Raw genomic sequence first — 23,246 nt, 5'->3', positions numbered from 1 at the left:
TCTGGGGTGTGGGCCAGGAGTCTGTTTTTAAAATAAGTACTGTAGTGATTCTGAAAAGCTCCAAATGGACCAATAAGCCACATCTAAGGGGAATGGAGTTTGAGTGTGGGAAAATATAGTCAGATATGATTGACTTTTCATTTTAGAGCTCTTTGACCATAGTTATGAGGATGAGATTTGAGGGCTTTTGCCATTGTCTGTATAAGATAAATGATGGCCTCAACTAACTCCCAGGTGGCAGTTGGGATGGACCAAAAAAAAGGAAAGATTCGTGAAGTCTTAAAGAATAGAATCAGATAACCTGATTAGTATTTGAATATCTTCTATGTGGGAGGTTTGTCTGTCTCCCCACACACACACACACACACACACCACTACCCATTCATTTATATCAGTGTATTTTTTTCAGCTCTTTTTTTTCTTTTATCCTTATGGTACTCCCATTATGCATATGTCAGTGTGTTAATTGGTGTCCCACATTTCTCTGAGGCTCTGTTCATGCTTTCTTTTTTCCTCTGCGTTCTTCAGATTGCATAATCTCTGTCAACCAATCTTCAAGTTTGGTGATCCTTCTGCTAGTTCAGTTCTATTTCTGAGCCTTTCTAATGAATTTTTCATCTTGGTTATCATACTTTTAATCCGAGAATAAATATTTGCTCTTTTCTATAATATCTCTTACCGATACTCTCTATTTGAGATGTTGTCATACCTTGCTTTAATTCTTTAAGCATGAATTTCCTTTAGTTCTATGAATACATTTATAATAGCTGCTTTGAAGCCTTAACCCTTAAGTCCAATATCTTGACCCCCTCAAAGGCAGTTTTTATTTTCTATACTTTTAAAAACCTGTGTTAGTGTCACACTTTCCTGTTTTTTTAATGTCCTAAATTTATGTCACAGCAGCTCTGGATATTGGCCCCTAGGGCTTGTTCTTGTTTGCTTATTTAGTAATCTGCTGGGTTAGTCCACTGTAACCTCCAGGGTGTCTCTCCACCCCAGACTTGGGCATGACCACAACCTTATTGACAGTCAGGAATGTCTGTGGCTTTACCTGAGGTCTCTTTGACTATCTCGTCCCTTGATTTCCCGTTAAAATGATCTACCTCTATTGGTATCACCTGGTACTAATTGCTAGCTGATTCTGTTTTTGACCATGCCCTGTGGTGTAAATTGCTCCATAGTCTGATGCAGTTCAAGTCTGGCCCCTCATCAGGGGCAGGGTTTGTTAGTCTATTAAGCTTGCTCTATTCTCCTCTAACCAGAATCTGTGTAATGTGGAGCAAGAGCAGGGCAAATGGGGAATTCACTCCTCACTAGTTGCTCCACCCAGATCCTCCCTATAGAGCAGGTCTTTATGTGTTGGAGGAGGAAAGACATGAGCTGGTCCCCCCTCCTGGCTGCTACTAGCATTCAGTATGGATCCTTCATACCCCAGGTCAGGGAGGATGACATCTGCCAGTGTTCACCAGGTGCTAAGTGTACTCGGACAAGGTCTTCAGCTGAGGAAGTTGAAGGAGATGGGAGCTACCACTTAGCTGCCAAGCCCAACTCTGTAGCTCTCTTGCAGCACAGAGCGGAGGGACTGCACTCTTTATCAGCTCCCGCTCCTGGATAATCTGTTCTGAGCTGGAGGTGGGTGTTGGGGAATGGGTGCTGCCATCTGGCTTCTACCACCCACTCAACAACATACGCCTTCCACAGCATGGAACTGTACAAAATGGTATCTCCCAGTGTTCACCAGTTGCAAAATCCGACCCAAATAGCTCATCCACCTCAAGGAGCTGATCTGCCCCTAAGATGCTGGGCCCTTTAGAACAGTTCCAACCCAAGGCAGAGGCTGTGGAGGCACAGGTGCCATCCTTATCCTGGATTTCACAGCTTCCCATTGTTCTTTGTGTTTATGGATTTTACTGAGTAAGTGTTTCTCAATTTATTGTAAGCCCTTTGATCAGTCTCTGGAGACCTTGGTGGTTAATTTGACCAGCTAAATCAATCAGTCAGTCAAATTTCTTTCTCTCTCTCTCTCTCTCTCTCTCTCTCTGGGGAAGGTTTCCCTGAACTTACGCAGCCATCCAGCAGCCCTGCCCAATCATTATATTTGTAATGATTCTGCACATAATGGCAAAGTAATTTTTCAAAAATATAATCAGATGACTTGAATTGAAAGGACTAAACTCAGATTTTTTTGAAAAGTATTATGATCATACTACGGAAATTTGCTCTGATTGCATTTTATTTTAATTGAGACCTTATATTTCACTTTTGAGAAATAGCTTACCTGTCAGGTTTATCTTTGGAATTGAGTAGTTGTAGAGCTAAAAAGCAGTATAGTGAAGTGGGAAGTGCATAGGTACTGGGGCGAGACAGTCTGGGTTCAAATCCTTGTTCTGCAGTTGAGTTGTAGGGATGAGTTTCTTAACTGCTTTTGCTTCCACCGCTTCATGTGTAAAATGGGTATCATCTGCCTCTTTTGGTTGTTGGGAGGGTTGAATGAATTGACAGATCTCAAATCAAGCTTGACTTAAAATACTCATCAGATGTTTGTGTTGGGCGTGTCAAGGGCAAGTAATCATCTCATCTTTTTATTATCAAGACTAATAATATTTCTGTCTATAGCCAGAGATATTGATGATATTATTTGTCTAAATAACTTTAATATGATCTTTAGTGTCCTCTAGTTGCTCTTTTTCCCACTAGAGGAAAAAACTAGATCTTCCACTCCACTTCTTTTGGAGTTATGATCATTTAACTAATGAAGTTCTGGTACATACTCTATGCAGTGACCTAGAAATGTTAGGCGTATGTTACATTTGTGTAAAGCTAGTGCATTTATTTATTTTTTTTTTAATTTTTTTTTTAAAGATTTTGTTTATTTATTTTATAGATAGAGATCAGAAGTAGGCGGAGAGGCAGGCAGAGAGAGAGGGGGAAGAAGGCTCCAAGCTGAGCAGAGAGCCCGATGCGGGGCTCGATCCCAGGACCCTGAGATCACGACCTGAGCCGAAGGCAGAGGCTTAAACCACTAAGCCACCCAGGCGCTAGTGCATTTAATAGTGAGAGTACCTTGAAGTTTTCCATTTTAAGTCATGGTAATACAATATGCAGAATAATATTAGCACCCAGTTCGCTACACATAGATGTCACTTTCTTTTTTGGTCATATTCTGAAAACACTTCAGTCAATATGGTGGTACTACCTGGAGTAGATTGCCTCAGATTTGGGACATTTTTAGAGTTGTCTTCCAATAAGGTATGAGACAGCAGAAAGATTGCTTGTTGGGAGTCAGAGGCTGAGTTCATCTTCCAGTTATGCAGTGAACTAGCTGTGTAACTGGACATGTCACTTGCTTTTCTAGGATCTCATTTTTCTTATGAGTAAAATGTGAGGATAGAGAAGAACACGGGATATTGGTTCTCTTACTGTCCTTCCCATTTCTAACGCTCTTTGATTCTGATGTGAGCCAGAAGATGTAATAGACATTGGTCAAGTGGAGTTCTGCATGCTTGGTGCTGCCTTCCAGCAGAGTTGGTGGGAATGGAAATCACCAGCAATATAGTACAGTTGGGCAAATGATGATGAGATACTGAGGTTTGTCTGGGGGTGGGGAAGAATGTTCTTAGATCACAGCAAGGTATGCCTGTGTCAGCTGGCAAGATTGTCAGGGAGAACATTGAGGCAAAGTGTGAGTGTAACTCCCGAGTTACAAACAGAGAAGGAAGCACATGGAGTGTCGAACAGGAAGCAGCATTTTCAAGAGCATAGAGAGCATGGGCCAAGAGGGGAGGGTTGTAGACATTGCAGGTAGTTCAGGATGGGGATGTTGGGGAGGATGATGGATGAAGCTGGAAAGGAATGTAATATATGGAACATCAAAAAAAAAAAAAAAAAGAAAGAAAGAAAGAAGCAAACCTAACTTACTTGACTAAGAAGCAAGAGAACTTGGTTCCATTTTCAATTATGTTGCTAAATAGCTCTATGGACCCACTTTAAGTTGTTGGCCTTAAAATCATTTTTGGAAGGCTTCCAAAGCCAAACTGAGAGATGATAATGTCTTGGTATAAGCACTGCAGAGCAACGAAGGATTTTGGAGTGATGTGATAATACCTGTTTTAGAGTGAAACTGTGGTGACAATTTAATGAGTAGAATGAAAAGAAGGAACTAGAGGCAAAGAAACCCATTAAAAGACCCAGACAAGAATCCATGAGGGCTGAAACTAGGATAAGTGCAGGAAGGGGCAGATCATTTTGACAGGTGTTGCAGAAATAGAGTGAACAGGTTTTGGCAACTGCGTGTCAGAAGTGGATAAGAGGTAGTAGTTGATGTTGAGGATGAGTCCAAGGGCTGTCTGGAAGAATAATGATGCTTGTAGTCAGTAGGCCACACACATCTATCTGGCTCTGTGGATTCTCCTTCACTTTTTTTTAACCAGTGTTACCTTTAGGCACTTTGAATACCTGTATTTTTACTTATTTTCCCAAATAGTCCTATGGTCAGGTTCAGATTCAGTTCTGTATAAGCTGTATTACACAATTTTCCCAAAAAAATTGTAGATGAAAAACTGCAAAGTAAAAGTAAGTTTAGAACTGCATAGTGGTGTGGCTTAGTAATTGCATGTTCACACTGCCTACTTCTTGTCCTCAGACTTGGTTTGATCGACATTTGGTAAAGGTAGGAAAGAATTATTTCCACCAAAGATGGTCAAAGGGAAAGGACACAGAACTTAACTGTGCACATGCTCTGTGTCCCACACTATGGCAAGTAGGTCCCCATACTTAACCCCCATACCAGGGTTATCTTCAACTCTGTATGAGAGCTGTGCTCTTACTTTTTCGATTGTGAGGAAAACATCAGTGAAGAAACTGATATTCAGGTGATTAGGCTATAAAGATAAGATTTAAAGATAGAACTTTTGGGAGTGCCTGGGTGACTTGTCAGTCAATCAAGACTAACTCTTGATTTTAGCTTGGGTCTTGATCTCAGAGTCATGAGATCGAGCCCTGCATTGGGCTCTATGATAGGTGTGAAGCCTGCTTAAGATTCTGTCTCTTCAGGGGGCCTGGGTGGCTCAGTCATTAAGTGTTTGCCTTGGGCTCAGGTCATGATCCCAGGGTTCTGGGATCGAGTCTCACGTCTGGCTCCGTGCTCCGCGAGGGTCTGCTTCTCCTTCTGCCTCTGCCTTCCCCAAGCTTGTTGCGCACATGCGTGCGCACTCTCTCTCCTCAAATAAATAAAATCTTAAAAAAAAAAAAAGATTCTCTTAACCTCTGCACCTCCCCCTGCTCGTGTGAGCATGCACTCTCTCTCTCTCTCTCTTAAAAAAAGAGTTAGGCCTTTTGACTGCAAATCTGTTGCTCTCTTATATCATAACTGCCTTCCTGTAGAAGAGTGTTAGCATTTAGAAAGATAAGTGCCAGCTCTGTAGAAATAGGGTGACCAACAATTTCGGTTTGCCTGGGATTGAGGGCAGGTTCTCAGGATACAGAATCTTCAGTGCTACAACTGGAAAATCCCAGACAAACCAGGATGAGTTGGTACCCTTCTGGAAAAGTCACTTTTGTGAAATAAACTTTTGTGTAGAATGACCTACAGAAGATCTTGATTGTTTTTGTGTCCCTTAATATTGAGACCTGAATTAGGTCTCTTGTTACTACTGAATGCCAAATGGATTCTTAAGTGAAGAGGAGGGTTTAAGGCCCTGCCTGACTTCCTTCTACTTGTTATTACTTGCTCTGAACATCCTCCCTTGCCAGGGTTGCACTCAATTGTGTGTAAATCAGATGCTAGAAGCCTGTGCTTCCATCTGAATTTCTAAAAGAACTTATGTTTTACCCAGTCCAAGTTTGATAAAATGACAAAAGAGCTGTTATGAAAAAAGCCAAAGAAGGCAGGTTGATTATAAACATACATTCTTTCAAGAGTAAGAAAATACATATCCTGGCATTCAGCCTATGACAAATGGAGAAAATGTTTAGCATAAATTTATAAAATACACTTATTTTGTGTGTGTGTAAACATACTCTAATTAATAAAGAATTTATATTGTTTTGCTGTCAGATGGGAAGCAGGAAATTGGACCACATGGAATCCAAAGGAACTTTTTGTAAACTTTCAAAAAACAAAGAAAAATACACTATATGGTGGCTTCATGCATTCCAGAGTGTAATGCTAAAATTGGAGCAGAGGCTAAAATGATATGGGGAATATTGCTTATTTTTTTTAATCTAGTAATGGTTGTCCTCAAATCATGCCCATTTTTATCCCACTGTCCTCAATAGTGCCCGTTGTAAGGAGGCACTAGCTTCTATGGCTTTCCACCTTCTGCAGTGTTCTTGTGGCCTCCAGAAGTTGGGTTACATGATTATCTGTCATGATCTTGATCCTTGGACATCAGTATCTAGGCCAGTCTCTTAGGCTTTTGTACTTTTCTTAAATCTTATGGACAACCTTTGGGTCAGAGTATCTGTCACATTAACAGATTTATAAAATGGTCTCTGATCCCAAATTAAGAATTTCTGATCTAGAGAGCTGCCACATTTTCAGCTACTTAAGTTTGCTACCTCCTGGTTTTGTAGAAAAGATTAAATGAAGACAGATTGTTCTAAGGGTAAAGCAGTGTATTAATTTACTTAAAATTTTACTTAAAAAAAAAAAGGAAAAATACAGCCTTTTCAGAACTCCCTATGTTTCCCTTAGTCCGAAATTTCACTGTGTACCAGAAGTATCCTCTCCCTGCTGCCACCTTCTACTGCCGTCAGCAATTCTACTTTGAAACTAAAATTTCTACTACTCTTTAAAGCTTCTTGATTAGTTTTTTTTTAAATTAAGACTATAAGGCAAGCTTTTTTTTTAATCATTTTTTAATTTATTTTCAGCATAACAGTATTCATTGTTTTTGTACCACACCCAGTGCTCCACACAATCTTTGCCCTGTCTAATACCCACCACCTGGTTCCCCCAACCTCCCACCCCCCCCCACTTCAAACCCCTCAGGTTGTTTTTCAGAGTCCATAGTCTCTCATGGTTCACCTCCCCTTCCAATTTCCCCCAACTCCCTTCTCCTAACTCCCCATGTCCTCCATGCTGTTTGTCATGCTCCATAAATAAGTGAAACCATATAATAATTGACTCTCTCTGCTTGACTATAAGGCAAGCTTTTTAAATTACATACACCTATTAGCCATTTGAAGCTAGTCCTATAAATCCGAATTTTGGCAGTGGGCCCAACAAAATAAAATAAAGAAATAATTTTGTGGTTGAGGCCGCATGCCCATAATCCCTGATTGCAAGTTATTTATCAAAACAGTTAGCTTATTGTTTTTATTGATCCTTTTCACAATGAGTACATATAACCATACTTATTTTTTACTATAAATTTGGTGTTTTACTATTTTTATGAGATTTATTGATAAAAGGATTCTGCTGGATGGGGAAACCTATATTTAAAAGAACAAAACTGATAACAAATGCACTATGCCACACAGAATCTTGGCCTCAGTAATTCTTTTATTTATGTATTAGCACAGACTATAAATTGCTTTCTGGGGAAACGTTTGGTCTTGCTGGCAGTGTTTCCTGGGCTGGTCCTATCCTGGAGGAAGGAGGGGTGGGAGGAAGTGGATAGTAAGGAAGCCTATCCTGGCCCATATGCTTGTTGAACTCCTCAGCTATCAGTAAGTAAATAAAAATAGAAGGTAATGATAGGTAAGATAATTAAGAGTATAAAATACAGATATGTGGGTAACATTTTTTGACTGAGAGACATTAGTTGAATTCCTGTCTTATTGCAGGAAGTTTCTTTGTAAACTTGACTGAATAAAAATTTATGTACCATAAAATGAACCCATTTAAGTCTTCAGTCCAGTGGCTTTTAACAAATATATACACTCTGTCATTCCACAAAGTTCCTTCATGCTCCTAAAGAGTATGTTTTTTAAGGCTCTAATGTTGAAAAGTAAGTGAGGCATAAACTAGTATTTCTCTAATTTTCTTCCATAAAATTAGGAGTACCATTTTGAAATAGGTATCTGGTTTTTATAATAGTAAAATGCCCCATCTTTCTACCTTTTTGCAGAGCTTTTTGGTTTACATTTCCCAAAAGGAAAAGCAATAGAGAAATTGTACCTTCTATAAATGTTTAAAATATTGTATTTTTTTCTTTGTCAGGTACAAAATATCTTAAGAATGGTCATTTATTTGCTTGAGAAAAGCTCTAATACTGGAATTTTGTTTGGTTTGGATTTCAGTAACCTCTGCCTTCTCCTTTTATCCGTATAATGAACATTTTACTAGTTGATTGCAAAACAGATTTTCACCCAATCCATGGTTGAGTAACTCCTTGAATAGAAGATTCAGTTATATCTTCTAAGAGACAAATAATTTGGTTTCTCTTTAACCTAATGTTGGCTCTTATCCACCAATGGCTTTGTAAGCAAATGCTCTTCTTTCAGGATTTTAACATCTCAGAAGATAAATATTAATAAAGATCATTGAATTGGTTACCTCTAATTTTATTAATATCTACTTAGTAAGTTCAGTGATTTATAGTACTTTAGTATTGATTAGGAATGACCTGGAGTTTATAAAATTTAAGTCCCTAGAAAATAAATGGTACTTTAGATAATTATTTGCCAAACTCATCCTAATGAAGAGTGAGAGGGAAGACAAGTAGTTCTCAGAATAACTAGCATGTTTCTACTTTACAGCTTTTAGTTGTTCATAAATGCAGTGTTGAATTCAGTTTAAATTTGGTATTCAACTGGGCAGGCTGTTTTATTGTATTTATCAGAACTGAAAAATTATTTGGGAAATATGTTACGAAAACCTCATTGATTTGTAAATGCTTAATGTAGTTAACATTGATTTATAATACTTTTGCCTATTTAAGAAAAAATTTTAATCAAATATTCTCAGTTAATGGTATACTGCTTCCTTTCTTTATTCACCTGAGAGATGGGATTTTTAAACCATAGTATCAAAAAAATATGGGCAAGAATTCAAAACATTAGAGGCTGCCTGGATTTCTCTTTGTTAAAAAAAGATAATAAAATGTATAGGGTGGTAGTAAAATATATAAAAGATCAAAGAAATAATGAGTTTGCAGTTAACCCGGATTGGTGTGGGCTTGTCTGGGCCTCTAGTCATCTACTGGTAGAGAAGGTCAACTTCCCTGATTTATAGGAAGATAGCCTCATTAAAGCCAACCTAACCTGTATTCTTGCCAAAGGCAGCTGGGATCTTTAGTTTTCAAGTCGGTTATTATATGAAGGTGGTACTCAGCAACAGAATTTGGCTTTGTTTCTATATCTTTCCAAGATTCTGCTCAGATTCCCCTATTGCAATATCATATGGTCATTAATTTTAGTACAGCAAGGAAAAAATGTTGAGTCAATAATGACTTTCATTTACTTATTTTGTTATTAATATTGATTCAACTGAAGCATTAATTCTTGTTCTAATTATTTCTGTAACTAGATTAGAATATTCTTTATGTGCATTTGGAGCCTGGGGTCAGCTCTTAGTAAATTTTGCTAACTGTCAAGTTTCTAACACAAGTTAGAAATTGGAAATAAATGACAATATTTATGCATTTGTCAGGAAAAGAACAGTGTCTAGTTTCTAATCATCGTTGGTGACCATGCAAGCTGACATAAATTCTTTCTGTAACAATCTTGAAGGCTTGTCACCCAAATTAGTGTTTCCACATTAGCACTGTTGTGTGATTGGATCTCAAGGGCACATGTGAAAACTGTACAGCCCCAGGAGCCATTGTGGCGTGAAAAAAGAGCCCCAGACTTCCATTATTAGGCCTTCTTCCTCTACTTACTATTTGTATGATTTCAGCAACTTCTTCATCTCACTGAGCCCAGGGCTTCACTTTCCTCCTCGGTAAAATGGGAATTGGCATATTTATCTCACAGGGTTATTATAGTTACTAAACAAGGATTTATAGAGGGGCAGTTAAACTATCAAATGTTGCATTGAATAGTGTAAGGTCATTCAATAAATCTGGAAGTGTACAAAGGACAGGAAAAGTACAGTAAATGTTGACCACTATTTTTGTGTTTGGTAGATTAAACAAGATAAAATAATTTAAAACCACCAAATGAAGGACTAAGATTAACAATAGTGAAAAAATTCCAGATTTAAGTTGTTAACTGATGGATTTGGATTGTTGAAAGTAGAGTTTCCTTCTATGGAAATGTTTTTAAAAAACACCTCTTCTGAGTTTAGAATCTTTATTGAATGACTGGATGTCTTTACAACTATCTGTGTAGGAAATGCAGGAGAACCCACTATGGAGAGAGGATAAGAATTAAAGGTGGCTTAGCCAGAGCTACACTGTTCCAGTTTGGTAGCCACTAGCTATGTTGTGGCTGTGAACCTTTGAAATATGGCTGGTCCAAATTTAGATGTGCTATAAATCTAAAACACGACCAGATCTCAAAGACTTCCTATAGAAAAGAAACATATTTATAACTTTTAATATGATCATATGTTAAATATTACTTTGAATATATTAGATTGCATAAAATATGTTATTAAAATAAATTTCACCTATTTTTACTTTTTAATGTGACTACTGAAAAATTTAAAATTATGTATGTGGCTCACATTATACTTCCATTGGACAGTGCTGATCTGAAGAACAGCTCTCTGCGAGCTAACTCTTAAATTTAGAACCTTTCAAGTTCAAATATTGAGGTCAAGATTGCTACTCTAATACTAAGAATGTCAGAAATTGTTTCTTCAATCCTATTTGTAAATACCCAAATTAGTTTTGATCCATGGTCACATTAACTTGTTACAGAATTGTGTTACTCTGTAAGTGGTATCCCACTTTTAAAAGACAGCATGAAGAATTCTCCTAGCATAAGAACAACTAGTAGTAGAATGAACAATACTTTCCAGGAAACTTCTTTTTATTTACTTTTTTAAGATGGTATTTTTAAATAATGTCTACACCTAACGTGGGGCTCAAACCCATGACCCTGAGATCGAGAGTCAGTCACATGCTGCACTCACAGAGCCAGCCCCGCACCCTGGAAACTTCTTTTTAAAAGAGACCACCTGGAGAAGGGAGTTGGGAAATTGGAAGGGGAGGTGAACCATGAGAGACTATGGACTCTGAAAAACAATCTGAGGGGTTTGAAGCGGCGGTGGGTGGGAGGTTGGGGGAACCAGGTGGTGGGTATTAGAGAGGGTACGGATTGCATGGAGCACTGGGTGTGGTGCAAAAACAATGACTACTGTTAGCTGAAAGGAAATTTAAAAAAAAAAACCACACTCAAATAAAAGAGACCACCTGAAACAGTCTCCTTAACTCTCCCTTGCTTGAGGAACAGACTGGAGAGGTTAAGCCTGCGGGGCATAGTTGATTTACTCTTGGATGCCCAGAGTTCTTAGAAAACTGCTAGTGGTGGTAGTAGTACTCATACATAGTAAGCGGATTGATTTGATTTAAGTGTGTTTCTCCAGTTACGGTCCGAAAACCAAATATTACTTTCAGTATTATTAGTGCCCCCCTTAAAGGGAAATAAATGCATTATTACAGGCACATAGTTAAGTATCAGTGCAGTAAAAATAGAAATTATTTTTTATATCTTTTAAATGTCGAAGATTATAAATTGCAGTTGAACAAATTGGAAAAATATGAACTGAAAAAAATACAAGGAACTGTGGAGAGAAGTACCAGTCATTATGGACAGTGTAGCACTGGAAAGCAGCCATCGTGACTCGGTCAGGGCATTCACAGGCATGTTCCGTGCTAGTATCTCAGAGCAGTTCATCACAACCTCAAATCGTTATCCCCTACTTTTGAATTCCTTGCTACTCTGCCTCATGAGTTGGTTCGTAGGAAAATGCTATTTTTAGTTTGCTATATCAGCAAGGAATTAATAGCACTTAATATATCTTTAATTCACATTCACATCTAAAACCAAGCATTCTGAATTTAATACTCCTGGAATCTATAATTTGAATGCTTATATAATGCATTTGTATTTTTCAAACCATGATTTTCCATTTGGGCTACTTAGTATACCCATTCAATCGATACCTGAATTATGGAAAATGGTGCCATAATTATTCTAGATGTAAACCATCTTTTGCATCATTGCCCTTATAATTTCAAATATCTTTTTATGTTGTTAGTTTTGTGCTCTTCAGTGCTCAGCTCTTTAGACCCTGAAATGCCAGATCCAGTGATGTTTCAATGGCTTTAGTCTTTGAAGGGAGGGTCCACAGCAATTGTGCCTTCGTTTGGAGGGTGGTTAGGTGATGAGAGACTAGGCCAGGAGCACAGTCAGCTGTGTATCAAGCAGAACTGTGCAGGTCAGATGGCAGGGGTCTTTAGGACAGCCGCTTCTACTTGCCGTCCTTTGGTACAACAGACGTGGCACTGGCAAAGTGGGTATTAAAGTTGCAACACGCTGTAATTACATGAAAAGGGCAAAATAAAAATTAAAACTCCTGAGCTTTTCGTAAAATCTGGAGGTAGAACATTCTTGAAGAAGGAGAGAGAAAAAAAAACAGCACAGATACCTGATTTATGTTTGCTGGCTTCAGCCTGGCTTTCCAGCAACACTTGTCAAAAGCCTTCCTCAAGTTAACGACTTTTCTACACAAAACCCACACCTGATTCACACCTCTCCTCTCCTGCAGGACCTTCCCAAGCACTTTTGGAGATGGAGACCATCTTTCATGTGCCTCTGGCCTCTTCCTTTCCCATGAACACGGATTGATTTATTTATTTTGAAGAGAGAGCGCACAAGCAAGTGGGGGGAAGGGCAGAGGGAGAGGGAGAGAGAAAATCTCAAGCGGGCTCCCCACTGAGTGCAGAGCTTGATACAGGGCTCCATCTCAGGACCCTGAGTTCGTGATCTGAGCTGAAAGAGCCACCCAGGTGCCCCCCACAACCATTCTTTCGTGGGAATCCTAGCGCTGCCCCCTAAAGGCGATTGAGTAGACTCTGCAGGCCCTGCATCCCCTCCAGCCTGCCCTATTTCATCTGCGGTGAGGAAGGCACTTGTAGAGGGTAGTAGTCATCTGGCAAGTGGCAGACCCGGCCCCAAGTTTCCGACTATAAATCCCATGGGCTTTTCATCACCGCCACTAACACAGTGTTTTGTTTTTAAACAGCAGCAACAACAGAAAAATCAAACCTTCTTTAACTTTGCCATTCCTTTCCTACAGCCAGATTCTTCTGATTTCATCATGTCTAAACCTGGCATGGCATCATCGAAGGACTGCTGACTTTGGAGTTGGACAGGCCAGGGCTCAGACCTAGCCATTGTGGTTAGCTGTGTGATCTTGAACACATTTCTAAGCCTCAGCTTCCTCACCTGTAAAGTATCTACCTCGTAGGGTTGTTGGCTCAGCAAGAGTAATGACTCTATTAAGTACTTAGCCCAGTGAGAAACAGGATGAATTTTAATCTGTTATTACATAATTGTCTCCTGCATACGAACTTCAGACCTGACCTCTCCACAGAACTTGATCTTGCCCAGACTGCTAATGGTCTTTGGCTGACTCTTAAACAGCCTTTTCTTAGCCTTCTCCAACTACTCATGCCTTGATTCCCTCTACTCCCTTGACTTTCTTAATATTGTATTATTAATTCTTCCTTTTCCAGTGGGTTCTCTTTTGTCTAATTTACTGACTTCCTCATCCTAACCTTATACAAGTCTTCTCTAGTTCGATCTACAACAATTGCTCTTATTGACAAAGCCAAGTTGAATTAATAAATCAGAGAGGAAATAACATTGTCTCTTTCGCTTCATGTAGTACATCCTCATGCTTGGTTCTTCTTTACCTGTTTGCCTTTTACTTCCAAATATAAAAATGTCACACTGGATTTTATTCACCTGCAAACAGGTAAAACTCCAGTGCTATTGACACAGGAAAGCTTTAGTTCTTTTGTTCCATGTGGACATGGCAAGGGATATCTATGCCCAAAATGTGTTCGAACAATGATGACATGGTATGGACAGTTTTATTTTCCAAATAGCGTTCTGTAATTTACACAGTAGTCTACCCTACGTTGTCTGAATTTGTTCTTCAAGATAACACCATAACTAGTGTCCTGAATTGTTAAATATGTTTTATAGATAATGTAAAATAAATTTCTGACTTTGATGCTGGGTAGATGCAGTGCCTTTACTGTTTAAATCATTTTGCCCTTTATTCCATGTAACTTCCCTGCTGTGTATCTGTAAATGCTAGATTTTAAGCTAAAGAACAGACAACATGTTCTTATCTACTTTAGGGAAAACTAAGAAAAAGAGGTACAATTCAGAACAGCAGATTGAGTTATTACCAGATCAAGAAAGTTATAAATTTTGAGGCTTGTTTATAAGGGTTTGGGGAAAGTATTCATGCTATTTACGTTTCTTATTAATAAGAGCTGAGGTGCCTGGCTGGCAGAGTTGCTGAAGCATGCAAGTCTTGATCTCGGAGCCATGAGTTCAAGCTCCATGCTGGGCATAGAGCTTAATTACTTAAATAAATAAAAATAAGAGCTGACTCTCTAATAGATAGATAGATAGATACCAACTGGCAAAAATATGAAAAAGTTATATCATCAAAGACTTTAAAGGGTAAAAAAGCTTAGTTTAAATGGGGGATTTCATCTCTTTAGTTAGAGAAGTCTTCATGTTACCATAGATCATATCCATTCATTCATCATTCACTCTGATTGTCTTTTGTTCTTACCTAACAAAGTATGTGCTGTGTTTGTTTTGCAGATCTAAAGCGGGAAGCCAGTATCTGTCATATGCTGAAACACCCCCATATTGTCGAGTTATTGGAGACATATAGCTCAGATGGAATGCTTTACATGGTTTTTGAATTGTGAGTGTACATTTTTATTTTCTTAAGGGTTAAAGTTTTAGCAGTGCTGGTTTGGGATAATGCTAACACTTTTAAAATTTAACAATAGTTGTGAGCTCATCTGTTTAAAAAAAGTAACCAGAATAAAAGGATTATCTCATCTTAAGGTTCACAATGGCTGAGGAAGCAAAAGTTGGGCATATTTAGTTAACCTTCATTTTTAGTATACTTCAGAGACGAGGCTGCAGAAAGAGTTCAGATGAATAGCAGGCCCCAAAATATAAAATTCTGACCATAGGAGTCTTGTTGAAGAGAAGTGGGGTGGGAGAAGAGGTCTCCATGTTGGAAACCTCTCTGGCAACGAAAAACAAGTAACAACAGACTTCACTTCCTATTTTGATATAATTACCACATTGGCATATTAAGGAAATTCTGTAGATAACAGTGTATTTGATTTTAATAAACCACTTGACATGTTTGTCATAGAATTTTTGTCAGTAAGATGGAGAAATGTGAGCTAAGGATAGTATAACTGGGTAGTTTTGTAGTTAATTGGACAATTGTGTCCAAAGAGACTGTGTAAGTTTTATGGGATGGTATCCTGTTCTTTCCAGAATTTTAATCGGTGACGTTGATTAGGATTTCTCACAAGGTGGTAATCGAGGCATTGGCCAGGACTGGAGTCATTTTAAAGCTCCGCTGGGGATGGATTTCCTTCTAGGCTCACTCACAATGCTTGTTGGCAGTAGCCTATTCAACTAAGAGCCTCAGTTCTCATGAGCCATTGGCCTAGGCTTCCCCGGGTTCCTTGTCACCAGGCCTCTCCATTTGTTTTTTTGTTTGTTTGTTTGTTGTTTGTTTGTTTTTTTTTTCGGGCCTCTCCATTTGGAAGTCAGTTTAGTAATCTAATCTCAGAAATCACACACCATCACTTCTACCATATTCTGTTAATTAGAAGTAAGTCCCCAGATCCAGCCCACACATAAGGCCAGAGTATTACATGAGGGTGTGAGCACCAAGAGATAACTGGAGATCCTTGGGAGCCATGTCAGAAGCTGCCCTCTCCATGGCCCCCACTCCTTATCATGGAAGGCTGGCTCACACACTGAATTTCTAGATCAAAATTTTTTGAAAATATTTTACAAATTTATAGCAAAGGAGCGGAAACAAAAAAAAAAAGGAAATTTAAGACCAATTAATACAAACTCACTCATTCAGTTATATAAGTGCAAGATCACAATAAGCTTAGTTGCAACTGCTTTGAAAAAGAGAAATGTTTTGAAAGGTAGTTGTTGCAACAGCTTTAAAAAAAAGCCCTGAATGGAACCTTTGGCTATCTTAATTAAATACAGATAGTATTTAGAACGAAGCCCACACTCACAGTTATTATATATTACCTGTTCTCCCTAGAGTGTTCATAGTAAGCAGGACACTGGCATGCTGCCTGAAGGGAATAACGAGAGTGGGAAAGAGTCTACAAATTTTGCCCTAGAGCCACAGCGTTCAAAACTTTTGTTGACATACCTGCCAAAAGAATTTTGAAAACCATGTACCTCCTCACATACTTTATGAGTTGATACATAAAAACTTCTATTGTGGGGCTATCATTTTTAGTGTTTTGTGTATTCTTTTAAATATATTTTCTTCAAAACGGTAGATCAGCACCTTTATCTCATCCAGCTTATGGAAAATGTCTGCTCTGTGACCTAAATGGCAGAGCTAGTCATCATTGTCAAGCCAGTCAGCCAAATCAGACTCACTCTGTCAGAAAAAAATCTGCCTTCATTTTCCAAATAAAATTAAAGTGTTAGTAGATATCCCTGTGACAGTCATTTTATGATTGATTTTTAATTCTAAAATAGATAAGGCTTTGCTGTGCATATATTGTCTGGATGAAATAAGGTGGCTCTTCTTGTTCTTTCTGAAGCGATGTTTTGCTCTCAAGAGTCTCTCCCTCAGGAGCTTTGCATTCCCTAGTTGTCTCTGAAGCTAGGCAGACTTTTCAGGTTGGGTGAGCAGTTCGTCTTTTGAGATGGGCTTGTATGAGTGGTGATGTAAAAGGAAAACTCAGCAGACCGTAGACTTGTTTTCAGACAGATTAAATTATGGCAAGTGAAGAAATAGACATTGGTTGCCTTAAAAAGATCCTAATTCTTATATCTCATGGAAGGGCCTTGGGTACTCCGAGAGATTCCCAAATCCCAGTTTGAAGACCGTGGAAGAGTTGTTGAAAAGACTGGGAAGCTTTAGTTACTCAAGTATCCACTGATTTTCTTTTTCTGCGGAGAGAGTCCTCAGAACAAAGGCCATGGTAGAACATAATGGAAGTCTTCAGTTACTTAAAAAGGTGTCATATGTAAGAGGATTATATGTTTGTTCAGTGTAGGGTCAGGGGCTATAATTGGAATCAGCTAGCAGGAGGTCAGTTCCACCCCTAAGCAAGGAAGGCCCCTGTAGCAATCAGACTAAGTGAGTGAATGAAGCAGGCTGTCTCGCACAGTACACAGTTCCTCACTAAAAATACCTTGAGCTCAAGCTGGACCCAGCAAGGAGGCTAAAGATAAGGGTTTGATTGTGGGCTCAGGAGGGCCGCTAGTGTCCCTTCCAATTTTAAGATGCTATCATTCTTTTTCAGTAACTTTCTCTGATTTAATTTTATTCTTTATTCAAGGAATCTGTTTTTATCCATATTTTTATTCACTGAGAAAATGAAAAAAAAAACAGTTTTGTCATATTCTCTAAAGTAATGAGCACAGAAGGCAAAATTTTAAGATTCACCTAAATTTCATCACGTTTGCTATTTGTTTCAATGGGATCGAAGCGATAGTACAGTGGAGAGAAGATGATCTTTGGTGTTATAAAACTTGGGTTACTGTCCCAGCTCCATCACTTTTACGGATTTTGTGACCCCAGCCACGCCATTTAGCTTCTCTGAGCCTCAGGATTTTTTTTTAACCTTTAAAATCTTAATAAGGATTATCAGAACTACACTTGATCTTAGCCAAAAGGCCGAGAAGCGATTATCAGAACTAAACGGGAATTCATTTTGTAAAATGGTGAAGTATTCTACATCTGGAAAGTATTGTTTCCAGGGGATTTAGCAAGTTAGTTTTAGTCTTTCCTGTTAAATTCTATTATATTTTATAGAGCTGATTTTTCATATGATTCAGTCATGATTGAAATAACTCCTTGGTGCCTATGTATGGAGATAAGACTTAATTAAAGTTGCATATCTACTGGTCATCTCATCTCAGTGTTAACCCACATCACAAGAATGTGTCTCTATAAATTAATTTTCTGAAGTTTTTGTCTTGGAAAATTTAAACAAAAAGAGAATAGTTGTGAACCTCAGTGCACCTGTCACTGAATTCAACAGTTATCAACATTTTGCCCTTCTTTTTCTGTGTGGCATTTACTGTTGTCTTTTCTTTTTTTTCCTGGTGATTTCTAAAGGGATACCATGTCACCTATAAATATTCATGTTTGGATTTATAAAGAAGGACTTGATGTATAGATATAGATAGATATCAATCATAATAGTGTAATCATACCTAGCAAAATAATCATTCCTTAGTATTAGATCACATTTGGTTGACGTTCAGTTTTCCCTGATTTAACATGGATTTTTAAAAGATCTCTTTCTAAATTTACAATTATTTTATTAGCTCTGGGGATCTGGAAGTGGATTATGAATTCACAGTTAAAGTAACTTAGTTATTTCTCAAAAGGGCCAGAAACAAAATATAAATATAAAATTGTTCCTTGTATCATTTTTTATAAATTCACATCAACAGTTGTCCTTGTTCACTTTTTTGTGTTCTCTTTGATCTCCTGGGTTTAAAACAAATGAATAAACAAAAGACCAATTTACTAGAAGATTTAAGGTCCTTTGGCTCAAAGAGCAAAGCAGTAAGTTTGTGTGTGCCTCCACCTACTGGCTAGGTAAGAGATTGTCTGTACAGTTGAAATGTCGACAAAGCTACTGCAGAATTAGTTCTGTGTTTCTGGCAATAGTTGTAATGATCCCTGGTATCCACGGACTCATTGCTCAGGTGATGGGTTATCGGGATCCATTTCCCAGTTTTAATGATCTGCTGCCAATACAGAGTAGACAAAGGGAAAACGAATGAAATAAGGTCAGTTGACTTTGCAATTTTTGGCTACTTGGAAACAGCTCTGATAATTTTTGTTTGTTTGTTTGTTTTTGTTTTTGTTTTAAGATTTTATTTATTTATTTGTCAGAGAGGAGCAAGAGTGAGCACAGGCAGACAGAGTGGCAGTAGAGGCAGAGGGAGAAGCAGGCTCCCTGCCAAGCAAGGAGCCCGATGTGGGACTCAATCCCAGGATGCTGGGATCATGATCTGAGCTGAAGGCAGCTCCTTAACCAACTGAGCCACCCAGGCGTCCCGCTCTGATAATTTTGATGAAGAAAGAGAAATCAGTGACTTTCTTAATAGGTATTCGTATCTGCCTTTGCCATAGACTGTGTATAACCAACTCTTCTTTTTTTCCCCTTAAGCCAGTCATGAAATTACATGGCCCGATCAGGTTGCTTATGTTAGAAAACCTGTCCAGCTCGTTGGTACCCATTTAATTACAAATGGTTTTAAGTTAAAAGCGTATTCCAATTCAGAGACTCACAGAAGCAGAATTTTAGAGCCAGAAAAGATTAAAGCAGTAGATTTCAAAACTTAACATTGAAAAATCCTAAGGAGAGCTTGTCAAATAAGCTTGTACCCAGGCACCACCCCTAGATATTCAGTTTCAACAACTGCCAAGTCTCAAAGTGAGAGGAGGTAAAGAGATGATTGACCTTTAAAGTAAGGGCATTACTATTTAGAGACTGTACTGTCATTTCCCCCCAACAAACACAGTCGTTTGTTAGATATCTGCATGTGTTTGCACTAGATTGATTGCTTTGGGATCCATTGCTTTGGGATTACACTTAAATTTGGATTTGTCTGCAATAGTTTGCTGAAACATATTTGAAAATATAGGTCCAATTTTGGGGGGGCGCCTGGGTGGCTCAGTGGGTTAAGCCGCTGCCTTCGGCTCAGGTCATGATCTCAGGGTCCTGGGATCGAGTCCCGCATCGGGCTCTCTGCTCAGCAGGGAGCCTGCTTCCTCCTCTCTCTCTGTGATCTCTTCCCTTCCTCTCTCCTACTGTGATCTCTCTCTGTCAAATAAATAAATAAAATCTTAAAAAAAAAAAAAGAAAGAAAATATAGGTCCAATTTTGAAGATGGGGCTGTGTTGTGCCACGCCCACTTAAATTAAATGTTTATTTCTAACTAACACATCCGGGCTTGTCTTTAATAGTGTCTGATACTTGAGTTAAGCTGTAAATCCTAAATTGGCTGGCCGAGGAATTTTAATTACCTTATTATAGAATGATTACATATGCCACAGGGAGACTTTTGTAGTAATTAAATATGGATTTAAAATACATGTGACATGAAAACAATAGTTTGTATCTTTTAAAATAATATTAGCAGTTTGTATTTTTGAAGCTCACGAGGAGATAAACTGATAGCTTTTTTATTTTTTAAATTTTATTTGTTTTTCCTTTTGGTCTGGTGTTTAAGCTTGGGGAAGGGAATATTTGTGGAATTCATTTATGCTGCTAAGGTAGAACTGATTTCTACTTACTAGCAAACTTGCCCAGGAAAGGAAAGTATATTTATTTCATATCGAGTCTGCACTGTGGCATTGAAAATTATATGAAGATCTGTACATATTTTTAGAGCTAGTCTGATCTTTTGGGGTTTTTTTGTTTTTATGTGTAATGATAAAAATGCTGTTCATTCATCAGCACATATTTATCAAATGCCTGCATAAGTGCTGGGTAATAGGAAATGGTTGGAAAATATCGTTTGGTCCTAGTAAACATCAGAAACTTATGCAATATGATTTATGAGAGGATGTAGCTGGGTGCTTGTGAAGACCTTGGATAAATACCATTTGAAAGGAAAAAAACTATCATCATAAACTTTTTTTAAAAAAATTAAACATTTATCTGAACTAGCTTCACCACTAAATTAAATGTTTAGTTTTATATTAGTTTTAAGAACTATGTGTCAGGGGTCCCCCAAGACACACCCCCAGGTTTGATGATTAACTAAGGAGGACTCCTAGGACTCAGCATCTAGTTGTAGTCACAACTGGGATTTATTGCAGCTCAGAGATTCTATAAAGCAAAACCAGCTAAGAGAAAAGGTATATGAGTTGAAGTCCAGGGGCCGTCAGGTACAGGCTTCCAAGGGTCTTCTGCCAGCAGCCAGTTGTGATAACACGTGTGAAAAGTTGCCAACCTGGGAAGCTCATTAGTGACTCAGCACCCAGGATATTTATTGGGAGCTGGTCATGTAGACACCCTCTGCCTGGCCAGTACCATCTTCCAGCCTCCCAGAGGGAAAGCAGGTGTTCGGGATAAATCCTATTGTTTGCACAATTTAGACACAGTGAGCCACGCTTTTCAGTTAGAATGGGAGGAACCCGTCCAAGTTGCCAGATGCCAATGGAGAGCTAACTCCATAGACAGGCCTTTCAAGCCCTTTCAAAAACTTAGGCCTGCTATCTTAACTCTATTCTGCACAAACTAAAAACAGATAAATGGAAGGGGTTTAAGTTAACTCTTGGATCTGCAAACAAAATATAATTACCTGTAAATTGTGGAGTTCGGATTTTTTTTAACTGTAATTACTGTATCATTTTGACGTCTATTAACAGAAGAATGTAGGAATCCCAATTTTTCTGTAAAACAAAGCCTAGATTGAGATGCTACGGTATAGAATAAATTTTAACTTTTGAATGCTACATTAGAAAACAAACTACATTTTGATGTCTACTATCTTAGAAATGAATTTGAAGTTGTCACTCTGGTAAACTTTTTTGTATATGAAAGCTGATCTTAGCCACTAAAAATAATTTTGAAATAAGTTTATATGCACATAAAATAGGAAAATTTAGTTAATTTTCCATTATTGAAAGAAGTTTGTTCATTTAAAAATAAAAATTATAAGTAGTTTCTAGTATAAATAATCTTTACAATACACTTACTTTGTACCAATTTAGAAATTGTGAAAAATTATAATAAAAATCATACCACTTACAAAGTTAACAAAAGTTAATCACAGTGAACATTTCAGAACATTTTCTTCTACTTATATTCATGATCACAGTTGGACTCATTTTATATATGCAGTTTTGTTTCCCAATTCTTTTCAATTAATAGTTTTAAGCATTTTGCTGTGCTGTTAAATATTTTTTAGATACAGTAGTCTAATGGTTGCATTAAGATATCTCAACTATATGCACGTGCCATATTTAATGATTTCCTTATAGTTGGACATTTACACTGTTTTCCGTATTAGAAGTAATGTTATGATTAATAATATTTTTGTACATAATTTCTGTTCACACTGGCTGATTGCTTTATTTCCTCAAAATAAGCTTTTAGAAATAGAATTACTGGGTGAAAGAGTGTATGGATACATACAAACACGTACATCACATATAGATGTAACCTTTTTTTATACAATCTGTTTTATTTAGAAAAATGCATACACAGAACTATACAGCTTAAGGAATTATTGTAAACTGCCAAACCATTACCCACAACCAGGTCAAGAAATACAAATACTCTTAACCACAGTCCCCTTCTTTTCTCAGATTACCTTTAATCTAGACTTCACCTCCTTCTTTCATGTCTATACCATCCATACAGTATCCTTGAGTAATATAATTTCAGTGTTATCTGTCTTTTAAAATCTTTATTTAAATGAAGTCATACAGCATATACTCTCTTATAGTCTTTGATCCAGGTTGCTTTGTGCTCCTCTATCGCCGTATAGTATTGCAATGAACAAACATTCACAATTTACCTACTCGTTTTAATGTTATTTAATGTTATTTAATATATTTGGGTTGTTTGCAGATTTGGCTATTTTGAACAGTGCTGTTGTAAACAATCTTGTACATATATCCTGGGCATAAACCTAGGAGTGGAATTGATAGGTTTTAGAGTTTATACAACTTCAGTTTTCCAAGATCATACCAAGTTTATTTTCTAAAGCGGATGTATCAACCAACCCTTTACCGATGGTATTTGCCTCTATTAAGGTGATTCAAGTCCTGGTTTTCCTGGCACTGCCCCTGTTTAAAAACCTGTCATTAGTCCTTATTAACAGCACTCTCCTTTTTTCTCATGATTATTTATTGCCTATGTTGCACACTCTTGCTGATGCTTGGCAATGTCAGTATTTTTAATTTTTGCCACTTGGTGTATAGTGTGATCTCATTGTGATTTCTCCTGATTACTCTTCCCTAATGGCAACTGTGTGACATATCTCTTCATTCTTTTAATGGTACCTTTGGATTAACAGAAATTTGTAATTTTTTAAAAATATTTTATTTATTT

The 23,246-nt window shown here is 37.8% G+C and overlaps 1 protein-coding gene and 1 pseudogene across 13 annotated transcripts in view; one reads left to right on the top strand and one right to left on the bottom strand.

The window, feature by feature from the left end:
* The window catches only part of CASK (calcium/calmodulin dependent serine protein kinase), a 358,718-nt gene that overhangs the window by 121,808 nt on the left and 213,664 nt on the right, over window positions 1-23,246 (top strand). For all 13 annotated transcript variants that reach the window (XM_059158566.1, XM_059158573.1, XM_059158569.1 and 10 more), the window contains exon 3: window positions 14,743-14,848. In XM_059158566.1, the coding sequence (XP_059014549.1) occupies window positions 14,743-14,848 (106 nt within the window). The remainder of the gene's footprint in view (window positions 1-14,742; window positions 14,849-23,246) is intronic.
* LOC131822428 (U2 spliceosomal RNA) lies at window positions 17,768-17,848 on the bottom strand (annotated as a pseudogene).

The sequence above is a fragment of the Mustela lutreola genome, chromosome X (assembly GCF_030435805.1).
Source record: "Mustela lutreola isolate mMusLut2 chromosome X, mMusLut2.pri, whole genome shotgun sequence".
NCBI lineage: Eukaryota > Metazoa > Chordata > Mammalia > Carnivora > Mustelidae > Mustela > Mustela lutreola.
This window is presented reverse-complemented; position numbering and strand designations above follow the sequence as displayed.